Here is a 22,069-nt window from a genome sequence, read left to right as displayed (position 1 = left end):
GGACGGATATAAATCTAAATATCGATATCGCGATAGTAGATATCTATCAATATATGACGGTATATCCGTATATCGCCCAGCCCTAATGGTGACCTTTCCTCATCATGCAATAATTTCTCTTTACGCAATCCTTACTCAAAATAATTTACAATGAGTAAAAGAAATTTACAGTAAAACTAACGTCCTAGGAAAACCTGTCGCAAAACTTTGCTTCTAATTGTTGTAATATCGTTTTAATGGCAATAGTTTGATGCAGAGAAAGACGGGGTACGATGAAAAACCGTTATGTAGTTACTTTTGTTATTTTTCAAGAATGAAATATTGTTTGAAGGCTAGAAAAATTTTGCAAATGCGGAAAATACAATATTAAAAATACGCATTAAGGATACCTGCGTGCTCATAAAATTTTGGATAGGGAAAAAAAACAGCAAATTTTGTTTCCCTGTACCCAGGTTTCCCTTGTTTCAGTTGAAAAAAATTAATGCAAAAATGCAAAATATCTTTAGGCTTACTTTAGCTCTTTTTCGTTACCATTTAAAATGGAAGAAAGCAGATGTAATTACAGATTCGTTTTCTTATAATCGGTTAAAATATTGACTTGTAAAATCTGGTGCTGCAACTATTTTTATTACGGACTACAGTACACTGTACTTTTAAATTGCACAAATAGATTAAAGAGTGTGTATTGAAATTTTAAAAAAATGCGAAACGTATTGCAAAACGAGGTGGCTGGAGCAGCCGCTTTTGCTTCCACGTGTGCTCCCGTCTTGTGATTGTGATGAATCTGAAAAGAGGAAGGATGTGGGAGAGCGGCGAGCAACAGGTGTAACCGGGAATTGGAGAGAAATTTGAGTCATCACGGAAAAAAATTCCTCGTTCAAAAATTTAACGCTCTTCAAAACTTTGATACCTACGAAATGGGCAGATTGATTAGTGGTTGCTCACAAAGGATGTCTGACTTTAAGATAGAGAGGAGGCTCGTAGAATTGTGAGTTAGTGACAAAGGGGAGGGAGGGGACAACAAGAAGTGTGACATGCTCCTTATTTTTATAATATGCTTATTTTTTAGCATGATGAGTGGCGAGGGGAGGAAAGAGAAGGATGTAAGGTGAAGTGTGACAGTTTACGACAAAGGCGGGTCAAAGGTGCCCATATGGGAGGGGGGGGCAAGTGGGGGCTCAAGCCCCCCTTTGAAATTAGAACTTCCTTGCTTTTAGTATTTTTTTCTTTGCAAAAATGTAAAAACATTTCTTCTCCAGCAATTAATGAATAAGTTATTAAAAATGTCAAATATTAATAACTGTAATCTGTTCTGAAATCGGTTTCTATGGGGAAAATATCTCCCCCCCTTCAAATTTTGCATATGGGTGCCCTGGGGGGGGGGAGATAACATAAGATGAAGAAAAAAGTGTGACATCATTAATGGACAGCTCTCGAGGAAGGCGTTAACGCGTAAGTTTTTATATTAAAGCGTTCGAAAAAATGTTTCGTTTAAAAATTTGGAAACGTTGGATTCATTTTCGCAAATACACTCTATAACAAAAAAAAAATAAATAAATGACACACTTGAAATTATCCGTTTATTTGAGACTTTTTTTGCAATAGATAATCATTTGTATTCATTTTGTAATCACTATCATATATTAATGCTGTCCTCCGGGTATGGATAACTTCGTTCCCTTTTCACAACTTCTTCTTGGGGCTTCGAATTTTTTGTAAAAGAGTTAGATGCGAAGGAAAAATTATTTATAAACCAAGTAAGAAATATTAAAAATTACCTTTCTTATTACCTCGCATATCTTATCATTTAGTCTAAACTAGCACTTCTCAAGATTTTTAACCCGCGGACCACAAGAGCTTTTTCAAAAACAATTCGTATACCGGTAGCTTTTTTTCCCCCTTACTCTTTTCTTTCCCTCTTCTTTCTTTCTTTTTGCAAAAAAAAAAAAAAAAATCACTTCGGGGACTATTAAACATTTGAAGAAATTTTGCCAATGACTGAGCAGGGGTGCCCACCCCCCCCCCCAAGCTCAATGGCGCAAATTTCCCCCCAAAAATTTTCTCGCTTTCCAATCGGGTTAAAGATAACGGTTTTTAGAGTGTGTAATTTCCAGTGAAATTCACGGGGGGGGGGGGGAGGGGTAGCGCTAACAAATACCACTTGATTACTGTTGGATTGTTGACCCGCCTTGCCTTCCCAAATTTTACAACGTGGAGCTTGAGAAAAAAGTTTTGGGTACCCCTGAATTTTGCTGCGCCTTATTTTTTTTTTTTTTTTTCAAACGTATGAATGATTACAGGGAGAGCGGATTCAACTTTCTGGCTTGAAATAGAGTAATCACTAGAATTACACAATATAAATCTATACAATATGAATTTCATTTTTATCTCACTTAGGTAGGGGAAGGGGATTTCTCCCAGAAAAATTTTCGAAATCGTAGTTTTAAAACCAGTTTTAGATGATCTCTGGTGATGTTAGGGGGATAAAAGGTTTGGGGGCCCCTTCCCGGTAATTTTTCAGCATTGAAACTTTAAAAGTGCAATTGTAGATAGTCTAATGTTGTGTTACGGAGAGCTCTCCTTTGTTTTCAAAATTGTAGTTCTAAAAACACAGTTTTAGACTATCTGTGGTAACGTTAGAGAAAGAAGAGATGCTAGAGGACTCGCCCCAGGAAAATTTTCAAAATTAAAATCTTAAAAACGCTATCTATGGTTGGGAGAAAAGGAGTTTTCTAAAACTGAAGCTCTAAAATCGCAATTATAGCCGACCTTTGTGACGATAAGAAAAACTAGTCGACCCGTGCGGAACTCCGCACTGTACTTCGAATCGTTTTATAAGGTATTTCGCTCTTTACGAATTTCAAAGGAAGAACATTATGAAGAAGAACCGAAAAAAAAGTAAGCGCAGAAGAGAAGGCATGTAATTTAAAGACATCAGTAACAAAACATCGTTAAATACAACGTTGTGATAATTTGATCATCGCTCACCTTTTGGTCGTACATATTTTCAATTCAAACATAAATATCATTAAAAGTGTGACTGAGTAGTGACTCGTGAAAAAGCAATACTTGTGCATTAAAAAAACAGTTTGTGGCAAACACAGTCCTCCCATGTGAGCATCTGACGGGAAAAAAAGAAACATTAAAGAGATATTTATTGGCACGGATTCGAATTGGCGCCATTCTGATTAACAGCTCGACACCCCAACAAACCTAGCAATTGCGCCTTCCTTTTCGAAAGCTATTCATTGAAGAAATGCATAGTAAAAAACAGCAAAAAAGCTTTTTGCCAAAAAAAAAAAAAAAATAATAAGAATAAGATCATGCTTATATGTTTTGTCATTAACCAGCATGATACGATTTAAAATTATTCGCAAAGCATGGAATTTGATTAAAGATTGACGAAGATCTCACGTAGCGATTGAAACGAACATTCTAGAGAAGTAATAAATTAGATTGAAAATCAGTGTTTTTATCTTTGAATATTGAACTATTTCACATAGAAGGTTGTTTTAACCGTTACGGCTTAAATTCCCGCACATGTTTCTCTTTTAATCGAACACTTAAAATTCAAAACCAAAACCAGTTGAACTGAGTCCGTTTTTTAAGTGTAATTTTTCGAACGTAGACAAAATGTATTTTTTTTCAGCAGAAAACATAGGAGTAGAAAATGATTTCTTGCTAATGAAGTTGATAATAATTTTAATGCTTTATATCGTATTCGCGCGAATAAAAAATTAAAGGTTTACTGGGTGAAACTCGTAGTTTTAATTTGGCGTAGTTATTTTTTCATTTGTACAAAAGGTCGAACACTGCTATTAGAAACATCTACATTTCAGCATACAATGAAAATGTTTTTCTGCACAAAAAGGATTTCCTTTAGGTAAATCTAATACTTTTTTATGCTTACATTATGCTGAGTGATCTGGATGTAGTCAAAGCTTAAAAAAAAGGAAGAACACCCTTCGATTAACAGTCAACTTATCCGAATGATAACTGTAGCCTGCATGAAGGAGTAGAAACACCAAGTAGCATTCCCACTGCATTTATTTTATTATGTTTGTGTGTTATGAGTACATGTAATGCGTAATACTAATATAAATTTGATATTATATCGGACAGCCCAAACTCGCCCGAAGTTCAGATAGTTTATAGCCGAACGCTCAACTGAAAAAAACTTATCAATTTAACCGAACAACTAAGTCCAGTGCTTTTAAGCTTTATTAAAATATGAACACACACACAGGCTTTTTTTTTTTTTTTTTTTTTTTTTGCCGAAAGCAACGTAAAAAACAGAAAACTGCATTAAAAACTTTGCTTTTAAAAAATGCATAAGAACTACAGGCAGCATCAAGGTTTTGAGCAAGGGGCGTTTTCGAAAACTTGATTTTTCGACCGTAAGTCTATTTTTCTTCATTAGCCAGCCTGATAAGTTTTAAAATGAGAAGGGAATAATATATAAGATAAGATATTGAAGAAACATTTTTTTATTCTTGAAAATTTTTACAATTTGTTACTGCAGGCTGCTTGAACCGTTATAACTTAGATGGCAGCACGTGTTCATCATTTAACAGCACGGTTAAAATACAAAATAAATTGAACTATGCTCTTTTTTAAGCATAACTTTTCGAATGTAGTAAAAATGTGATAAGCTATTTGTTTTTTTGCAAAAAGAAAAAAATATATATATTTTACCCTTCAAATTGAGGTAGTAACTTTTTTATTTGTACAAAGAGTCAAAAACTCATTAAAAGAATATATACTTCAATATACGATTTATTATTTTTTTCTGAACAAAAAACAATTCTATTGTAGTCTGAACCCTTAAACCTGTTACTTATATTTTCGATTACATTATGCTTTAATTTTCTTACCAGAGCCAAAGCTTAAAAAGAAAAAAAAAACGTACAATTCAGAAGTAATTTAGCACAAAATCACTTCAAGTTTTCATATCAGCAAGGAGCGTTTCCTTCTCATTTATTCATAGTTGTTATTCACTTAATTAAGTGTTCATGTAATTCGCGATATTTCTCTAATTTTTTGCTGCAGATTGTCCGGACGTGGGTCCGAACACGCATTATCCTGGTTACGAAGAGAACGCTCTGCCGATCAAGCTATTCAGCTCTGTCGGTCATAGAGCAAATTAAAGTTATAAGCTTAACCGAAAACCTCATTCTGGTTCTTTAAAACAGGGTTTTCGACTGAAAAAAACAATTTTTAGACCGTGGGTCTATTTTTCGTCAGTAGCCAGCACCATAAGCTTTAAAATAAGGCGTAAATCAAAGAAATCGATCAAGAATTAAGGAAAATCTGGCGTAGAAACCAAAAACAGGCTACAGAAATAATATATAAGGATAGTTTTCGGAAGCTCTCCCGGAATTTTCTCGAAATTGAAGCCCTGCAAACCAAATTTAAGACGATTTTTTAATAATGTTAACGAGAGTGGGAGGGTGGGTAGAGGGGGCATTCTACTTAAATTTTCGAACTTGTAGCTTTAAAAACGCAGTTTTAATGGATCTTGAGAATGTTAGTGAAAGGTGAATTTCGGAGGTATTCCCCCGACAATTTTTTGAAATTGATACACCAAATACGCAATTCTAGGCTTGGATTTGATCGTGTTAAGGAAGGGGGGAATCAGGGGCTCTCTCCTATAAATTTTTCAAAATTGCAGTTCTCGAAACGCAGTTTTAGATGACTCTTGTTGATAAAGAGGGTGTTATTCTGACGTTACAGTGGAGGCGCTCTAATGGAAGTTTTCCAAAATTGATGTCGCATAGCCAAAAAAGATAGATCACAGACACCGTGACAGATATTTTTCGGAGATCTTCAAAAATGGATTCAACAATTCAGCAACATCGAAAATCAAAACTCGAGGACTTTAACAAATCAAATATCCTCCTGTACATAACAGACATAGAAGAAAGTAAATATGATTAACGAAAAATAATTTAAACACCTTAAGAACAGACTGTTCTACTTCCATCAGCGAAAACCAACATAACTGAAAGTTTTAATAAAAATCATCTAATGATAAATTGAAACAATCAGTTTAAAAATGGTAGAGAAGATTGGAGTAAAGAGAAATGAGTAAAATTCTTTATAAGCTTAAGCTAGTTAATGAAGAAAATATATTAATTGTCGATTGGAGGGATAAAAAATATGTTATTCGCAAACTTCAAAACTAGTTCTTGACGATTGTCCAGGTGCTATGTCAAGGTGCATGAAAGACTAAGAGCATACTGGTCAGAATTATTACAAACAATAAAACATTTTTGAAATCTTTCCCTCTCATCATTGTCACACGTATTCATCATACAAAATTGTGTGCTACTTCCAGAAAATTTATAAAAAATTGAATAAATCAAATCGTCTGATCCAGCTTTGAAACGGACACCAACTCCATGCCGTCTGTGATGTTCCCTTCATTGAAAAAGAGACACAGTCATTAAATTTTGGACACAGCTGTTGCTAGGTCAAAAAACTTGGGGGGGGAGGGTACACTTTTAGCTGCCCCTTAATTGTTTCAAACTCATGTTCAAATATGCAGAGAGGGAGGGAGAGAGAAGATTTGGCTTCTGGTTTAGCAGGGAAATTCATATTACTAGACCTTTGTAGTAAATTAGGGGGCGCGTCGGAAGATACCTTCTTGCATTATTTCGAAATTGAAGACATAAAAACGCAGTTTTAGACTATATTTTAAGTTTGGGAGGAAGGGGAGAGAATGTCCAGGATAGCCTCTCCCGGTAATTTTTCCAAATTTAAGTTCCCAACACAATCGTATATCATATTTAATTATGTTGAGAAGAGGGGGTCCGGGGGCTCTCCCCGAGAGTTTTCAAGATTTTTATTTGAAAAACACAGTTTTACACGATCTATGGTGAAGTTAAGGGAGGAAGAGACTCGGGGTCATCGTTCTATAATTTTTCGAAATACAAACTTTAAGCACACTTCTCAATTGTGAATTATTTCTGATTATGACACGTAAATGGGGGGGGGGGGGGGGTGTCCGGGGGCACTCCCCCGGGAAAAACTTGAAAATTGTAGTTCGAAAAATGCAGTTTTAGACGATCTATGGTGATATTAAAGGGAAGAGAGACGCGGGACAACCCCTCCCCGGAATGTTTTGAAATTTTGAAGCCTTAAAAACGCGATTGTAGACTTTTTTTGCTAAAATTTAGTACATCGCCAGTTTCTTGAAATTAAAGCTCCGAAAACATAATTTAAGCCAACCTTCGATGAAAGCGGGGGGGGGGGGGGGGGGGGAGAGTTTTGAAGGGACTTGCGACCAGAAATGTTTTGTAATTGAAATATTGAAGCACTAAAAGCGAGATTTAAGACATTTTTGATGATGTTGGGAGAGAGAAAGAGAAGGGGGGGGGGGGAGGGATGGCATTCTCTGGAAAAAATTTCGATTTGTTGAAACCGCAGTTTTAGAAGATTTTTTGGTAATGTTATGTTAAGGATTGGAGAGATTTGGAATCCTCCCCTGGCAAATTTTCAAAATTGAAATTCAATTAACGCAATCGTAGACGATTTTAAATAATGTTAGAGGGGTAGAAGGTTTTGGAGATCTCCCCCGAAAAATTTTCTGAATTGAAGCCTTAACAATGACATTTTTGAAGAACTTCGGTAATATTTGGAGGACGACAGTTTCAGGACATCTCAGTGAGTTTTTTTGAAATTAAGGTCCAAAAGACGAAATTTATTCGGCCTTGAATGATGGTGAATGATTAATTGAGAGGGCGTTTCCCGGAGGCCACGTTCGGAGCATTATCACGGTTTTTCGAAATTACAGTCCTAAATACTCAGGTGTAGGCCATCTTTAATGACGTTAGGGTAAAGGATGGGTTTGAGAACGTTTTCCAGGGATTTTTTCAAAACCTAAGTTTTAGAAACTCACTTCCAGGCCAGCTTTGGGGACGTAAAAAGAAGGGTTTGGAGTTTCCCACTCTTTCCTTTCAGTTTGGCTACGTCCCGACTATCTTCATTGTAAATTTTAATTATTGATAAACATATTGTGGCAATATTTTTTTTCGATTTTTTCTTTTAAACACGTTTATTTGCTTGGATTTTCCATAATAAAGTTTTCCAATTCCCAGCCTAATATTTTTGTTTTCTTGCAATACAAGCGTTTACGGCCTTAGAAAAAGGACTTAACATTTTGAACGGATGTGGTAATTTTCTGCGATACCTTAGGTCTCTATTCCACTTCATTTTAATTTAAATATGCCACCTGCATGTCTTGATCAAGCTTTGATTTACTTACGATTTTTACATTCAAACATTTAGAATTTTTGTGTGAGTACTCATTACAATACTTCGGATTCTCTTTGCATTTAACTGTTTCGTTTCTCTCTCTCTCTATTTCAAATTTATTTCGGCGGCCCATACTTTTTTTCCCTCTTAGCAATGATTTTCAGGACATTTTTCATTAAAAAAAAAAAAAAAGAAAAAGAAAAAAAAAACATTTTATTTATGTTTTTTTTACTGAAGAACCACGAAGCAGGGTTTTCGATAACCAAGGCCGCCGAGAGACAAGGCGTGCACCATGTTAGTTTGGCCCCGGTCCTCCCTACCATTATGCTAATTTTACTCTATGCACAATAATTTGAGCCGAGCCCATAGTTTTCGACAAGGCAGACATACCCACTCTGTGGCCTAGTGAAGAGTGTGCTGTACTGAATACTTTTTTTGTGTGTTAATGAAAATGTTTGAAGCGTACATTTCTGCGGCCCTTACTTTGTTCTTAAATTGTATTTTAAAGTTACATTTTCTATTAAAATTTTACAGAGAAAATACTTTTTGTCACTATCATTTCAATTGTTCATTTATAATTACTATTTTAATTTTTCAAAACAACGGAGAGTTCCCTTTTTCTTCGTTAGTTGCATCGCCAAAATGATATTGCAGCCCCATTTCTGAAAAACTGGGGGGAGGGGGGGACTACGGCAACGGCGCTGAGGGGTACGTGAAAAAAGTATTATTAATGCATCTATTTCTTGTTAAATGAGTTTAAATGTTTTTTCTTTCCAAAATTCAAAAATTTCATGTTCTAAAGAAAAACAAAACCTACCGGAAAAAAATCCCCCCCCAAAAATTTTGATGGCGCAACTTGCGCCATAATCCCCCCCCCCCCTGTGGGCACCCCTGTGACTGAGTGTTCCCCCCTCCCCTTATTTACAAAATAATAATAATGAATAAATGTATAAACTTTTCTTGGCGTTGAAGATCAATTACAAAAAATATTTACCTGTTTGGAATAGGTTATATTTATTGTAATAATTGTACATTAGTAATAAACATTGCTGGAAAGAAACCAATGAAAATTAATCACAAAACTCACGTAAAGATGTCGTATAGGATATTATTATCATGGTATTCTTTTTTTTTTTCTTTTTTTTAGTAAAGAAACTTTTTTAAAGTAAACAAGCAAAAATCTCTGTGGACTGTTAATTTTTTCTGTGGACTGTCGCTGGTCCGCAGGATCACTGGTAGAGAATCGCTGGTCTAAATTAAAAACAATTTTTCTGAGGAATTAATCTAAAAGATAATTCAGATTTAAAATTGAGTTTTAAAAAAAATCTAAAGTCTTCATTGTGAAGTTAAAAGACTGAAGTTTTTCATTTCTCACTAAAATTGCTTTCTGCCTCTCTTGATAATTAATAAAATTGTTCTTTCTTTTTCTGAATTCTGATTAAAAATTTGAAATATTATTTCATTTAAAGAACAACAATGTAATTTCAAAATAAAATGTTTTTCTGCACTTAAAGTAATAAATACTTCATTACTTTCAAAGAGAAAATTATATTTTTTTGTTGAACTTTTTTCTAACTTTACCTACAAAATTTACAGAAATTGTTACAAGAAAAGTAGTTGTTTATTTATTTATTTTTTAATTTTAATTTTAATTTTTTGTCAATTTAAATTTTAATCGTAGTAGTGAAGTTTCATTGCAAAAAAAAAAAAAAAAAAAAAACAAATTTGTCACACACTTGACATAGAGTCATTCATAGTAACTTTGAGCCACTATTTTGCTATTTTAAACTACTCCACATAAATTTAATCATTTATATTGAATTTGCTGGCATAAAACGAAAGAAATTCTCCTAAAGAATTCTATAGCTGAAGCCTAGTGGCTCAGTGGTAGAGCTTCGTGCTCCCACGTCGCAGGCCCGGGTTCCATTCCCGGGTCGGGCACGGTCGACTCAGCTATTCATCCCTTCAGTGGTACTCGCTAAATGAGTACCAAGTGTGTTTGGGAACTAAACCCTGGGGGGTTCCGCGTTCGGCTGACCACCTAACTGGAACATGTGCCTAGCACCCCAGAGTCCTTTGTCAGGAAGACACAGTAGACCTCTTGACTTATTATGCCGCTTTGGACTGTCGCGCCACTGGGTTTGATTTGGTATTCTATAGTTATCGAAAATTAAGAAACAATAATTATTGAACCCAAAGGGAATTTGTTAGCCTGGTTCAAAGTTATCCTGCCGTTTGGGATAACTGTGAGTCCTGTCAAAAAAGGATGCAAATTAAATTATTTTAATATAAAATTAGTGCAACCTTAGACAAAATAAAGCCTCCAAATATATTTAGCCCCCGGTCTCGTTTCTACTTCATAATGTCATAAACGTTTTATAATTTATAATATTGCAAAGAGTATTACAATGAAGGAAGAGCAATTTCAACGACTTCAAAAATAGATTCCGAAGGGAGTTTCCCATAAATGATGGCACACTTTTTCCAACATTTCCCCTCTTTCTCACAAAGTGTCACACTTCACCTTATCTTCCCCTCTCCTTGTCACATGCCCTACTCTTTGCATGATCATATTCTTGTAAAAAAAAGTGTTGTCGCACTTCTTGTTACCCCCTACCCCCCCCCCCCCCCCTTGTCGCAAACTGTCAACATTTCACAAACCCTCCTCTCGTCCTCAAAGACATCATTTGTTGACAGCCCCAGAGAGTAATTTCAGAACTATTGAATGATGCAATGAGAGGAGAACAATATTGCCAATTTTTTCTTTTAAAATAAGTAGTAGAAAACCTTGCCATTTCTTAACCTTGCCATTTTTTTTAAAGTCAAATAAATTAAAATAACGTGAAGTGGCAGAAAGTTAACCGGCATGAACCAAAGTAACCCTGAAGGACTGTATGTGAACTGATTTACGCAATTTATTTTAAAATGAAATATCAAAAGAAAACAAGTGAGCTTACCTAACAATAACAACTTGATGTCTTTCGCTCAAAGTTACCCTGAATGACTATATCGTCGCATCAGAGCAACAGTAAGATATCTAATCCCATAAATAACGCTAAGATATCTTACTGTTGCTATGAGACGATGATATGTCAACTGAAATACATCATTTCATAAAAATTGAAACATAAGAGAAAAAAAAACGAGCTCATCTAACGATAACAATTTGATGTATTTTGCTCTAAGTCAACCTGAATGGACTACACTTCAACTGACATACATCACTTAATTTAAAATGAAACATCAAGAAAACAAGCGAGCTTACCTAACTATAAAAACTAGATGTCTTTCACTCAAAAGTTACCCTGAATGACTGTTGTCAACTGACATTTATCATTTAATTTAAAATGAAATATCAAAATAACAAGCGAGCTTATCTAACAATAGAAACTTGATGTCTTTCACTCAAAGTAACCCTGAATGACTGTTGTCAACTGACATGAATAATTTAATTTAAAATGAAATATAAGAATAACAAGCGAGCTTATCTAACGATATAAACTTGATGTCTTTCACTCAAAGTTACCCTGGATGACTGTTGTCAACTGACATAAATCACTTGATTTAAAATGAAATATCAAAACAACAAGCGAGTTTATCTAAAAATATAAACTAGATGTCTTTCACTCAAAGTTACCCGGAATGACTGTTGTCAACTGACATTTGTCATTTAATTTAAAATGAAGCATGAAAAGAACAAGCGAGCTTACCCAACAATAACAACTTGATGTCTTTCGCTGCTTGCATACCATCCTCTTTCAAATTTCTGTCAATTGCCTTGCTTTGGGCCAAAGCCTCTCTTTCGTCTGCGCTCATGGTGCATCCCATCTTGGGGCAACGGCCACGGATCCTACCTGCTGTTCAACTGCGGTGCCAAACACCGAATGAGAGAAAACCTTCCGAGGAAAAATCTTAATAGACCGGCACGGAACACACCCACGCGTTAAGAAAACGGAGCGGTAGCATGGACAGTCAACCCGCAAGAGCAGGGTTGCTAAAGCAGCAAGATCGCCAAATCGATATCACCATCCTCCCTACACTTTTGCTCTTCGTGTCCGCTACACGTTAAAGATTTGGTTGGATTGTTGGTGTTGGCGCGCTATTTGGAGATGAGAGATTTCTCTCTCTCTCTCTTTTTTTTAAATTCATCTGTTGAGGGGGATGGGAAAACAGTTTCTGATTGGGAGTGCTTTTTTTTAGTGTTTCATTTAATGGTTATTGACGGGTGCGGAGACAGTACACAATGAGAAATTTAATTTCTTTACATTTTTCAGTTCTTTCGCATATGAAAGTTTTATTTTGTAACTTTAAATTTCGTTCGTGTGGAAAGAATTAAATTATTTTTTCGCTTAAAATAGAATCATCTCGTTTCAAAGTAATATATTAGGGGAAATATTTCGATTAACTTCATTGCGCCTTCGGAAGTTGAGCTAAAAATAAACTCACGCGACTTTCCCTCGAAATACAACATTTAATGTGTAATTAAATTTAGAAAGAAATTATACATGCATTTTTGTAGTTCATTCACGTAAAAACAATTGATCAAAGAACACCCATTTTTTCCCCGTGAACATTGAGGAAAAATCATACTGAAACTAAAAGATCACAAACTATTCAAATCGTTTAGAATAATATTAGCTTTTTGATAAACGATCCATTCCATTCTACTGCATAAAAGGCATCATTACCACTGTATTCTATACCAGCGTTTCTCAACCGGTGGTTTGGCGGACCGGCACTGGTCCGCATAAAACTTTGGCCGGTCCCCAGAGATTTTTGCTCGTACATGTTAAAAGAAGTTCCATGCTTTAAAAAAGAAAACACCTTAAAACACATTTTTAAAAAAATAATGAAAGAAAAAAAAATCCTATACGACATCTTTTACTTGAATTTTGTGAGTAATTTTCGCACTTTTCTATGATTTTTCAGCAATGTTTATTGCTTATGTACAATTACTACAATAAGTATTAATCGTACTCTCAGTATTTAAATATGTTTAGTAACAATTCTTTAACAACAAGAAAAGTTATTTTTTTATACTTTTCTTAATTCATTTATCATTATTTTTAGTTTTTGTGAAAAATAAAAAAAAACCTCAGTTGTTCACAAAATTGTTTCTTAAATGTTTAAATGTTAAACGGTCCTCGAATCAAAAGTTCTATTTTTTTTTTTTTTTTTTTTTTTTTGCAGGAAAAAAAAAGGGAAAAAAACGGAAAAAAAGGGCAAAAACCCTACCGCTACCTTTCTACCTATTTTTCTACCTCCTTCCAATTTTTTTTTTGAACAATCACGATTGCTTATTGTTCTCATTTGATTGTTTTGAATGCCTATCATTTTATTTTCCCACGAGCACCCTCTGCAGCATCACCGTCGACCGGCTCCTCACAATGCTGCTCCTATAGCGAAAGCTGTTTCCAGGTTGCGTCAATATCCTACACTTACACGCATGCATACACGCACGTGCAAACAAACACATACACACACATACATACATGCACGTACAAACAATCACATACACACACATACATACACCTACACACATACACAAACACATACACACACACACGCATACATACAGACGCCTACACATACACACACACCTACACACAACTACCCACGCACTCATGCCTGCACACAGACACAAACACATATGCCTACACACACATGCACATTCCACCCCCCCCCCCCACAAACACTCATACACACAACTACCCACACACTCATACCTACACACATACATACACCTACACACATACACAAACACATACACACACACGCATACATACAGACACCTACACATACACACACACCTACACACATACACATTCCCCCCTCCACACACACAAACACTCATACACATAACTACCCACACACTCATACCTGCACACAGACACAAACACACACGCCTACATACACACACACACACTCGTGATTGCGAAAAACATAATTTGAATTCCAGATGTCAAAATTCAAATTAATTTTTATTTATTTATTGATTTATTTATTTATTAATTATTATTATTTTTTTTTTTTTTTTTTGACTAACCTTTCTTTCTGACAGTCAATAACCTATTCTAAATAGAAAATAGTTTGAATTCCTTCCTTATAATTTTTTTTCCTTGGCAAGTTAAAATAATATTTGCTCTCTCGTTTTGGACAACTTTCCCCTTTTTGCATATTTCTTGTTGTCAAATTTCAATATTTATCAGCCAAATGTAAAATAAATCTCATCAAAAACAACCCTGTTGTAAAAGTTTCCCCGCCAAGAAAACCTTTAACTTTTCCGCACAAAAAAGAAAACCTGCATTCTAAACCCAAAAACCCTCAGTCATAAAAAGTTATGATATCTAGTTTGCCCGCCAAGTATCTGCGAAACTATCATCCTCCCTCTTCTCCTTTTTCATCACAGCTACTTCCATTAGAACCTCCTCCCACCTTCAACTCCTCAGAAATATGGATAGATCTTTTAAATTGTTTATCTTGTTAGGCGGGAAGCTTTTTGCTCACCAAGCAACCACTTCACTTTGAAAAGCTTCCCGCCAAACAAGATAAAGAATTTAAAAGATCTATCCATATTTCTGAGGAGTTGAAGATGGGAGGAGGTTCCAATGGAAGTAGCTGTGATGAAAAAGGAGAAGAGGGAGGATGATAGTTTCGCAGATACTTGGCGGGCAAACTAGATATCATAACTTTTTATGACTGAGGGTTTTTGGGTTTAGAATGCAGGTTTTCTTTTTTGTGCGGAAAAGTTAAAGATTTTCTTGGCGGGGAAACTTTTACAACAGGGTTGTTTTTGATGAGATATCACATCTTTTTGCATTGATATTATTACTTTGTCTGTATTTTTAGAATTGAGAACATCAAGTCAAAAAATTTTCAATTGAAACAACGCTGTTTTGTGTTTTTAAGGAACAATAATGGCTAGCCTAATTTTACGTCAAATTATTTTCTGACTATTAAGATTCTATGTTCATTTTGCGAGAATTGGGTAAATTTTAAATTTTATTACAATTCTTGTATCCTCTCTCTGTTGCAAAGGAAATTTTTTGGATAATAAAATACTATATTTTAAATTATATTGCTTTCGAGTATTTTACATTTTCGCAATAAATTCTATTACAGTTTCTTTATTTGACAGATTATTCAACATTTTCATGAAGGTTTCTTTAAATGTTTTACAGCTTGGTGGCTATTTTAATCTAGCTTTTCACTTTTTGTTTAATTGCATTTTTTCTTAAATCGTGAATTATTTTACGTTTTATGGGATAATTTTAATTGTTTGGTGATTTATCTTTTTCTTGATAGAAGTCTTTGTCTTGTTTAATGCCTAGTTTTGTTTAAAAGTTCATTTAAAAAACGAAATAACGCATGTTATCACCAAGCAAAAAAAAAAACAAAAAAACTAAGCCATTAAATATTTTAAATTTGAATGTCTCAGAAGATCTATACAACTTTACTCGATGTCAAATCGCGGATATCCCAAATTTGCCATATCGAATGCGCATGTTGCGCGCGGACTAAGCTCATTAAAAGTCTTGCTTAAATTAATTGCAAAAAATTTTTCAGCTAACAAATTACTGCAAATCACGGATATCCACACACGTATTTCATATATTTTCAATTTATTATGAAAAATCCATTAATTTAGAAAATAAGCAAACCAATAAAAAAGTGCTATTTTTCGCTTTCAATTAAAAAGTTATATGTGCCGTATTCATATGCGTACAGTTTCATATAATTTGTCACGTAAAATATTGTAATGGTTTAACCCCAGTTTCGCACCGACATTTAAAATTTCTTCCGTCCATAAATATATCAAAACTGAAAAACAGGAAGAAAAGAAATTTTGTATCGGCGAAACTGGGGGGGGGGGGGGAGGACAATATTCTAATCTCATTCATTAATTTGTTTCTCTGCTTAAGTATAAACAAACAACATAGAATCTGAAGATAAAAAGCCCAATGAGCTAAGTCTGCGCGCATGCGCAGTCGCTGTGGCAAATTTGTGATATCCGCGATTAAACGTCTAGTTGCAACTGTTGGATATGTTTTAGTCTTGATTGAATTTCATTTCCTGAGACAACTTTGGAATAACTGTTAGATCTGTTCTAACTTTGCAATTGCAGTCCGAGATAAAAAAAAAAAAAACCCTATGAGCTGAAAGTAAATACATATGAATTTAGGGAAAATTAGTGATTTTCAAACTTTAATTACTCCGGCCCATGATGTCCCTGGGGGTTGAATTTTTGTATATGTACTCAATGGCCCCCCCCCCCCAAGAATATGTATACAAAAAATCATTACCGTAGCCCCCCGGGGGGCTGTGATAGAACTCCGGGAAGGTACAATTTGGGGGGTAAAAAAGAGGGGAAAGGGGAGGGGGGTCAAATGGCACAAAAGGCACATCAGTAGGGCACAAGGAATGTGTGTGCGAAATTTCAGCTTGATTCCTTTTTTCGTCTGGGCTGTAGCCCTGTCAAAGAAAGCGAAAACATTTTTGAACAGCGATTTTATAACTTTAACACCTCCTCCTCCTGATGGTCCAGGGGATTGTATTTTGTTTTACGGCGTCAGGGGCCACTAGAAATTGAGTGTACCAAAAATCAACTCCGGGGGTCTTCATGGGGCTGAGATACAGAGGGGTGAAAAACCCAAAAAACCCCAATGCGTTCTGTCGCGTAATCTTGTTCTTGGTCGCTTTTTTTTCTTTCGTCTTTGGCGGTGGATTTGCTTCTGTTGGCTGCTGACGTTTGGTTTCCTTGGCGGGGCGGGACGCGGGAGCGTCCCGTGATAATAAAAAAATTGAACAAACCAAATAGAAGTCAAGATGTTGGTTTAGGAAGAGATTAACCAAGGTTCAGACCCTGGTTCATACTTAGGCCCAGACAGCAATTCTGTTAAAATATAAGTTTAAAAGTTAAAAACAGAAAATTTGTAGACTGCTATTATCGCCACCAATCTGGTAATCTGGCCACCAATCTGGCACATGTAATCTATTTCTATCAGTAAAAAAATACCACCGAAAAGTAAAGCATATGGTAATACAGGCAATTTTCAAAAATTGATAGTCATATTGTCATATTTTCTTGCAAGTTAAAAATTACTTTTGTTATTATAAAATGATAAAGTTCTTGTTATTAACATTCCAAATATTAATTGAGACCCTCTAATACTCTGTGAAATATTTATTGTAAGTATTAAGCTTATTTGTATTTTAAATATTTTCTACAATCTGTTAAGTACATGCGGGGCAAAGTGGATGGGGCAAAGTGAAATAGTTTATTTTGTTTACTTGCTCATTCATTTACTAAATCAATAACATATTCATTTATTAATTAATTCATTTACATTCCTCCATTTAGTAATTCACTGATTTATTCATTCATTGATTTATTTTCTTATTCACCTCTTTTACTTGTTCATTTATTTTTCTTCATACATTAATTAATTAACTAATTTAATTTTCAGTTTATTGTTTCAGTATCTCTCATTTACTCATTAAACCTTTTATTTACTGATTCATTTGATTATCTCGTCTGATCTTGTTAGGCGGGAAGCTTTTTGCTCACCAAGCAACCACTTCACTTTGAAAAGCTTCCCGCCAAACAAGATAAAGAATTTAAAAGATCTATCCATATTTCTGAGGAGTTGAAGATGGGAGGAGGTTCCAATGGAAGTAGCTGTGATGAAAAATTAGAAGAGGGAGGATGATAGTTTCGCAGATACTTGGCGGGCAAACTAGATATCATAACTTTTTATGACTGAGGGTTTTTGGGTTTAGAATGCAGGTTTTCTTTTTTGTGCGGAAAAGTTAAAGATTTTCTTGGCGGGGAAACTTTTACAACAGGGTTGTTTTTGATGAGATATCACATCTTTTTGCATTGATATTATTACTTTGTCTGTATTTTTAGAATTGAGAACATCAAGTCAAAAAATTTTCAATTGAAACAACGCTGTTTTGTGTTTTTAAGGAACAATAATGGCTAGCCTAATTTTACGTCAAATTATTTTCTGACTATTAAGATTCTATGTTCATTTTGCGAGAATTGGGTAAATTTTAAATTTTATTACAATTCTTGTATCCTCTCTCTGTTGCAAAGGAAATTTTTTGGATAATAAAATACTATATTTTAAATTATATTGCTTTCGAGTATTTTACATTTTCGCAATAAATTCTATTACAGTTTCTTTATTTGACAGATTATTCAACATTTTCATGAAGGTTTCTTTAAATGTTTTACAGCTTGGTGGCTATTTTAATCTAGCTTTTCACTTTTTGTTTAATTACATTTTTTCTTAAATCGTGAATTATTTTACGTTTTATGGGATAATTTTAATTGTTTGGTGATTTATCTTTTTCTTGATAGAAGTCTTTGTCTTGTTTAATGCCTAGTTTTGTTTAAAAGTTCATTTAAAAAACGATAATAACGCATGTTATCACCAAGCAAAAAAAAACAAAAAAACTAAGCCATTAAATATTTTAAATTTGAATGTCTCAGAAGATCTATACAACTTTACTCGATGTCAAATTGCGGATATCCCAAATTTGCCATATCGAATGCACATGTTGCGCGCGGACTAAGCTCATTAAAAGTCTTGCTTAAATTAATTGCAAAAAATTTTTCAGCTAACAAATTACTGCAAATCACGGATATCCACACACGTATTTCATATATTTTCAATTTATTATGAAAAATCCATTAATTTAGAAAATAAGCAAACCAATAAAAAAGTGCTATTTTTCGCTTTCAATTAAAAAGTTATATGTGCCGTATTCATATGCGTACAGTTTCATATAATTTGTCACGTAAAATATTGTAATGGTTTAACCCCAGTTTCGCACCGACATTTAAAATTTCTTCCGTCCATAAATATATCAAAACTGAAAAACAGGAAGAAAAGAAATTTTGTATCGGCGAAACTGGGGGGGGGGGGGGGGAGGACAATATTCTAATCTCATTCATTAATTTGTTTCTCTGCTTAAGTATAAACAAACAACATAGAATCTGAAGATAAAAAGCCCAATGAGCTAAGTCTGCGCGCATGCGCAGTCGCTGTGGCAAATTTGTGATATCCGCGATTAAACGTCTAGTTGCAACTGTTGGATATGTTTTAGTCTTGATTGAATTTCATTTCCTGAGACAACTTTGGAATAACTGTTAGATCTGTTCTAACTTTGCAATTGCAGTCCGAGATAAAAAAAAAAAAACCCTATGAGCTGAAAGTAAATACATATGAATTTAGGGAAAATTAGTGATTTTCAAACTTTAATTACTCCGGCCCATGATGTCCCTGGGGGTTGAATTTTTGTATATGTACTCAATGGCCCCCCCCCCCCCAAGAATATGTATACAAAAAATCATTACCGTAGCCCCCCGGGGGGCTGTGATAGAACTCCGGGAAGGTACAATTTGGGGGGGTAAAAAAGAGGGGAAAGGGGAGGGGGGTCAAATGGCACAAAAGGCACATCAGTAGGGCACAAGGAATGTGTGTGCGAAATTTCAGCTTGATTCCTTTTTTCGTCTGGGCTGTAGCCCTGTCAAAGAAAGCGAAAACATTTTTGAACAGCGATTTTATAACTTTAATACCTCCTCCTCCTGATGGTCCAGGGGATTGTATTTTGTTTTACGGCGTCAGGGGCCACTAGAAATTGAGTGTACCAAAAATCAACTCCGGGGGTCTTCATGGGGCTGAGATACAGAGGGGTGAAAAACCCAAAAAACCCCAATGCGTTCTGTCGCGTAATCTTGTTCTTGGTCGCTTTTTTTTCTTTCGTCTTTGGCGGTGGATTTGCTTCTGTTGGCTGCTGACGTTTGGTTTCCTTGGCGGGGCGGGACGCTCCCGCGTCCCGAGATAATAAAAAAATTGAACAAACCAAATAGAAGTCAAGATGTTGGTTTAGGAAGAGATTAACCAAGGTTCAGACCCTGGTTCATACTTAGGCCCAGACAGCAATTCTGTTAAAATATAAGTTTAAAAGTTAAAAACAGAAAATTTGTAGACTGCTATTATCGCCACCAATCTGGTAATCTGGCCACCAATCTGGCACATGTAATCTATTTCTATCAGTAAAAAAATACCACCGAAAAGTAAAGCATATGGTAATACAGGCAATTTTCAAAAATTGATAGTCATATTGTCATATTTTCTTGCAAGTTAAAAATTACTTTTGTTATTATAAAATGATAAAGTTCTTGTTATTAACATTCCAAATATTAATTGAGACCCTCTAATACTCTGTGAAATATTTATTGTAAGTATTAAGCTTATTTGTATTTTAAATATTTTCTACAATCTGTTAAGTACATGCGGGGCAAAGTGGATGGGGCAAAGTGAAATAGTTTATTTTGTTTACTTGCTCATTCATTTACTAAATCAATAACATATTCATTTATTAATTAATTCATTTACATTCCTCCATTTAGTAATTCACTGATTTATTCATTCATTGATTTATTTTCTTATTCACCTCTTTTACTTGTTCATTTATTTTTCTTCATACATTAATTAATTAACTAATTTAATTTTCAGTTTATTGCTTCAGTATCTCTCATTTACTCATTAAACCTTTTATTTACTGATTCATTTGATTATCTCGTCTGATCTTGTTAGGCGGGAAGCTTTTTGCTCACCAAGCAACCACTTCACTTTGAAAAGCTTCCCGCCAAACAAGATAAAGAATTTAAAAGATCTATCCATATTTCTGAGGAGTTGAAGATGGGAGGAGGTTCCAATGGAAGTAGCTGTGATGAAAAAGGAGAAGAGGGAGGATGATAGTTTCGCAGATACTTGGCGGGCAAACTAGATATCATAACTTTTTATGACTGAGGGTTTTTGGGTTTAGAATGCAGGTTTTCTTTTTTGTGCGGAAAAGTTAAAGATTTTCTTGGCGGGGAAACTTTTACAACAGGGTTGTTTTTGATGAGATATCACATCTTTTTGCATTGATATTATTACTTTGTCTGTATTTTTAGAATTGAGAACATCAAGTCAAAAAATTTTCAATTGAAACAACGCTGTTTTGTGTTTTTAAGGAACAATAATGGCTAGCCTAATTTTACGTCAAATTATTTTCTGACTATTAAGATTCTATGTTCATTTTGCGAGAATTGGGTAAATTTTAAATTTTATTACAATTCTTGTATCCTCTCTCTGTTGCAAAGGAAATTTTTTGGATAATAAAATACTATATTTTAAATTATATTGCTTTCGAGTATTTTACATTTTCGCAATAAATTCTATTACAGTTTCTTTATTTGACAGATTATTCAACATTTTCATGAAGGTTTCTTTAAATGTTTTACAGCTTGGTGGCTATTTTAATCTAGCTTTTCACTTTTTGTTTAATTACATTTTTTCTTAAATCGTGAATTATTTTACGTTTTATGGGATAATTTTAATTGTTTGGTGATTTATCTTTTTCTTGATAGAAGTCTTTGTCTTGTTTAATGCCTAGTTTTGTTTAAAAGTTCATTTAAAAAACGAAATAACGCATGTTATCACCAAGCAAAAAAAAACAAAAAAACTAAGCCATTAAATATTTTAAATTTGAATGTCTCAGAAGATCTATACAACTTTACTCGATGTCAAATCGCGGATATCCCAAATTTGCCATATCGAATGCACATGTTGCGCGCGGACTAAGCTCATTAAAAGTCTTGCTTAAATTAATTGCAAAAAATTTTTCAGCTAACAAATTACTGCAAATCACGGATATCCACACACGTATTTCATATATTTTCAATTTATTATGAAAAATCCATTAATTTAGAAAATAAGCAAACCAATAAAAAAGTGCTATTTTTCGCTTTCAA

General features: G+C 34.4%; 1 protein-coding gene across 1 annotated transcript in view; it reads right to left on the bottom strand.

Annotated features, from left to right (window-relative positions):
- Positions 1 to 12,120, bottom strand: part of LOC129219423 (guanine nucleotide-binding protein G(o) subunit alpha-like) — a 162,289-nt gene extending 150,169 nt beyond the window's left edge. Inside the window, exon 1 of the mRNA XM_054853821.1 lies at positions 11,967 to 12,120. Coding sequence (XP_054709796.1) covers positions 11,967 to 12,084 — 118 coding nt within the window. The 5' untranslated portion in view covers positions 12,085 to 12,120. The remainder of the gene's footprint in view (positions 1 to 11,966) is intronic.
- Positions 12,121 to 22,069: the final 9,949 nt, after the last annotated feature.

The sequence above is a fragment of the Uloborus diversus genome, chromosome 3 (assembly GCF_026930045.1).
Source record: "Uloborus diversus isolate 005 chromosome 3, Udiv.v.3.1, whole genome shotgun sequence".
NCBI lineage: Eukaryota > Metazoa > Arthropoda > Arachnida > Araneae > Uloboridae > Uloborus > Uloborus diversus.
This window is presented reverse-complemented; position numbering and strand designations above follow the sequence as displayed.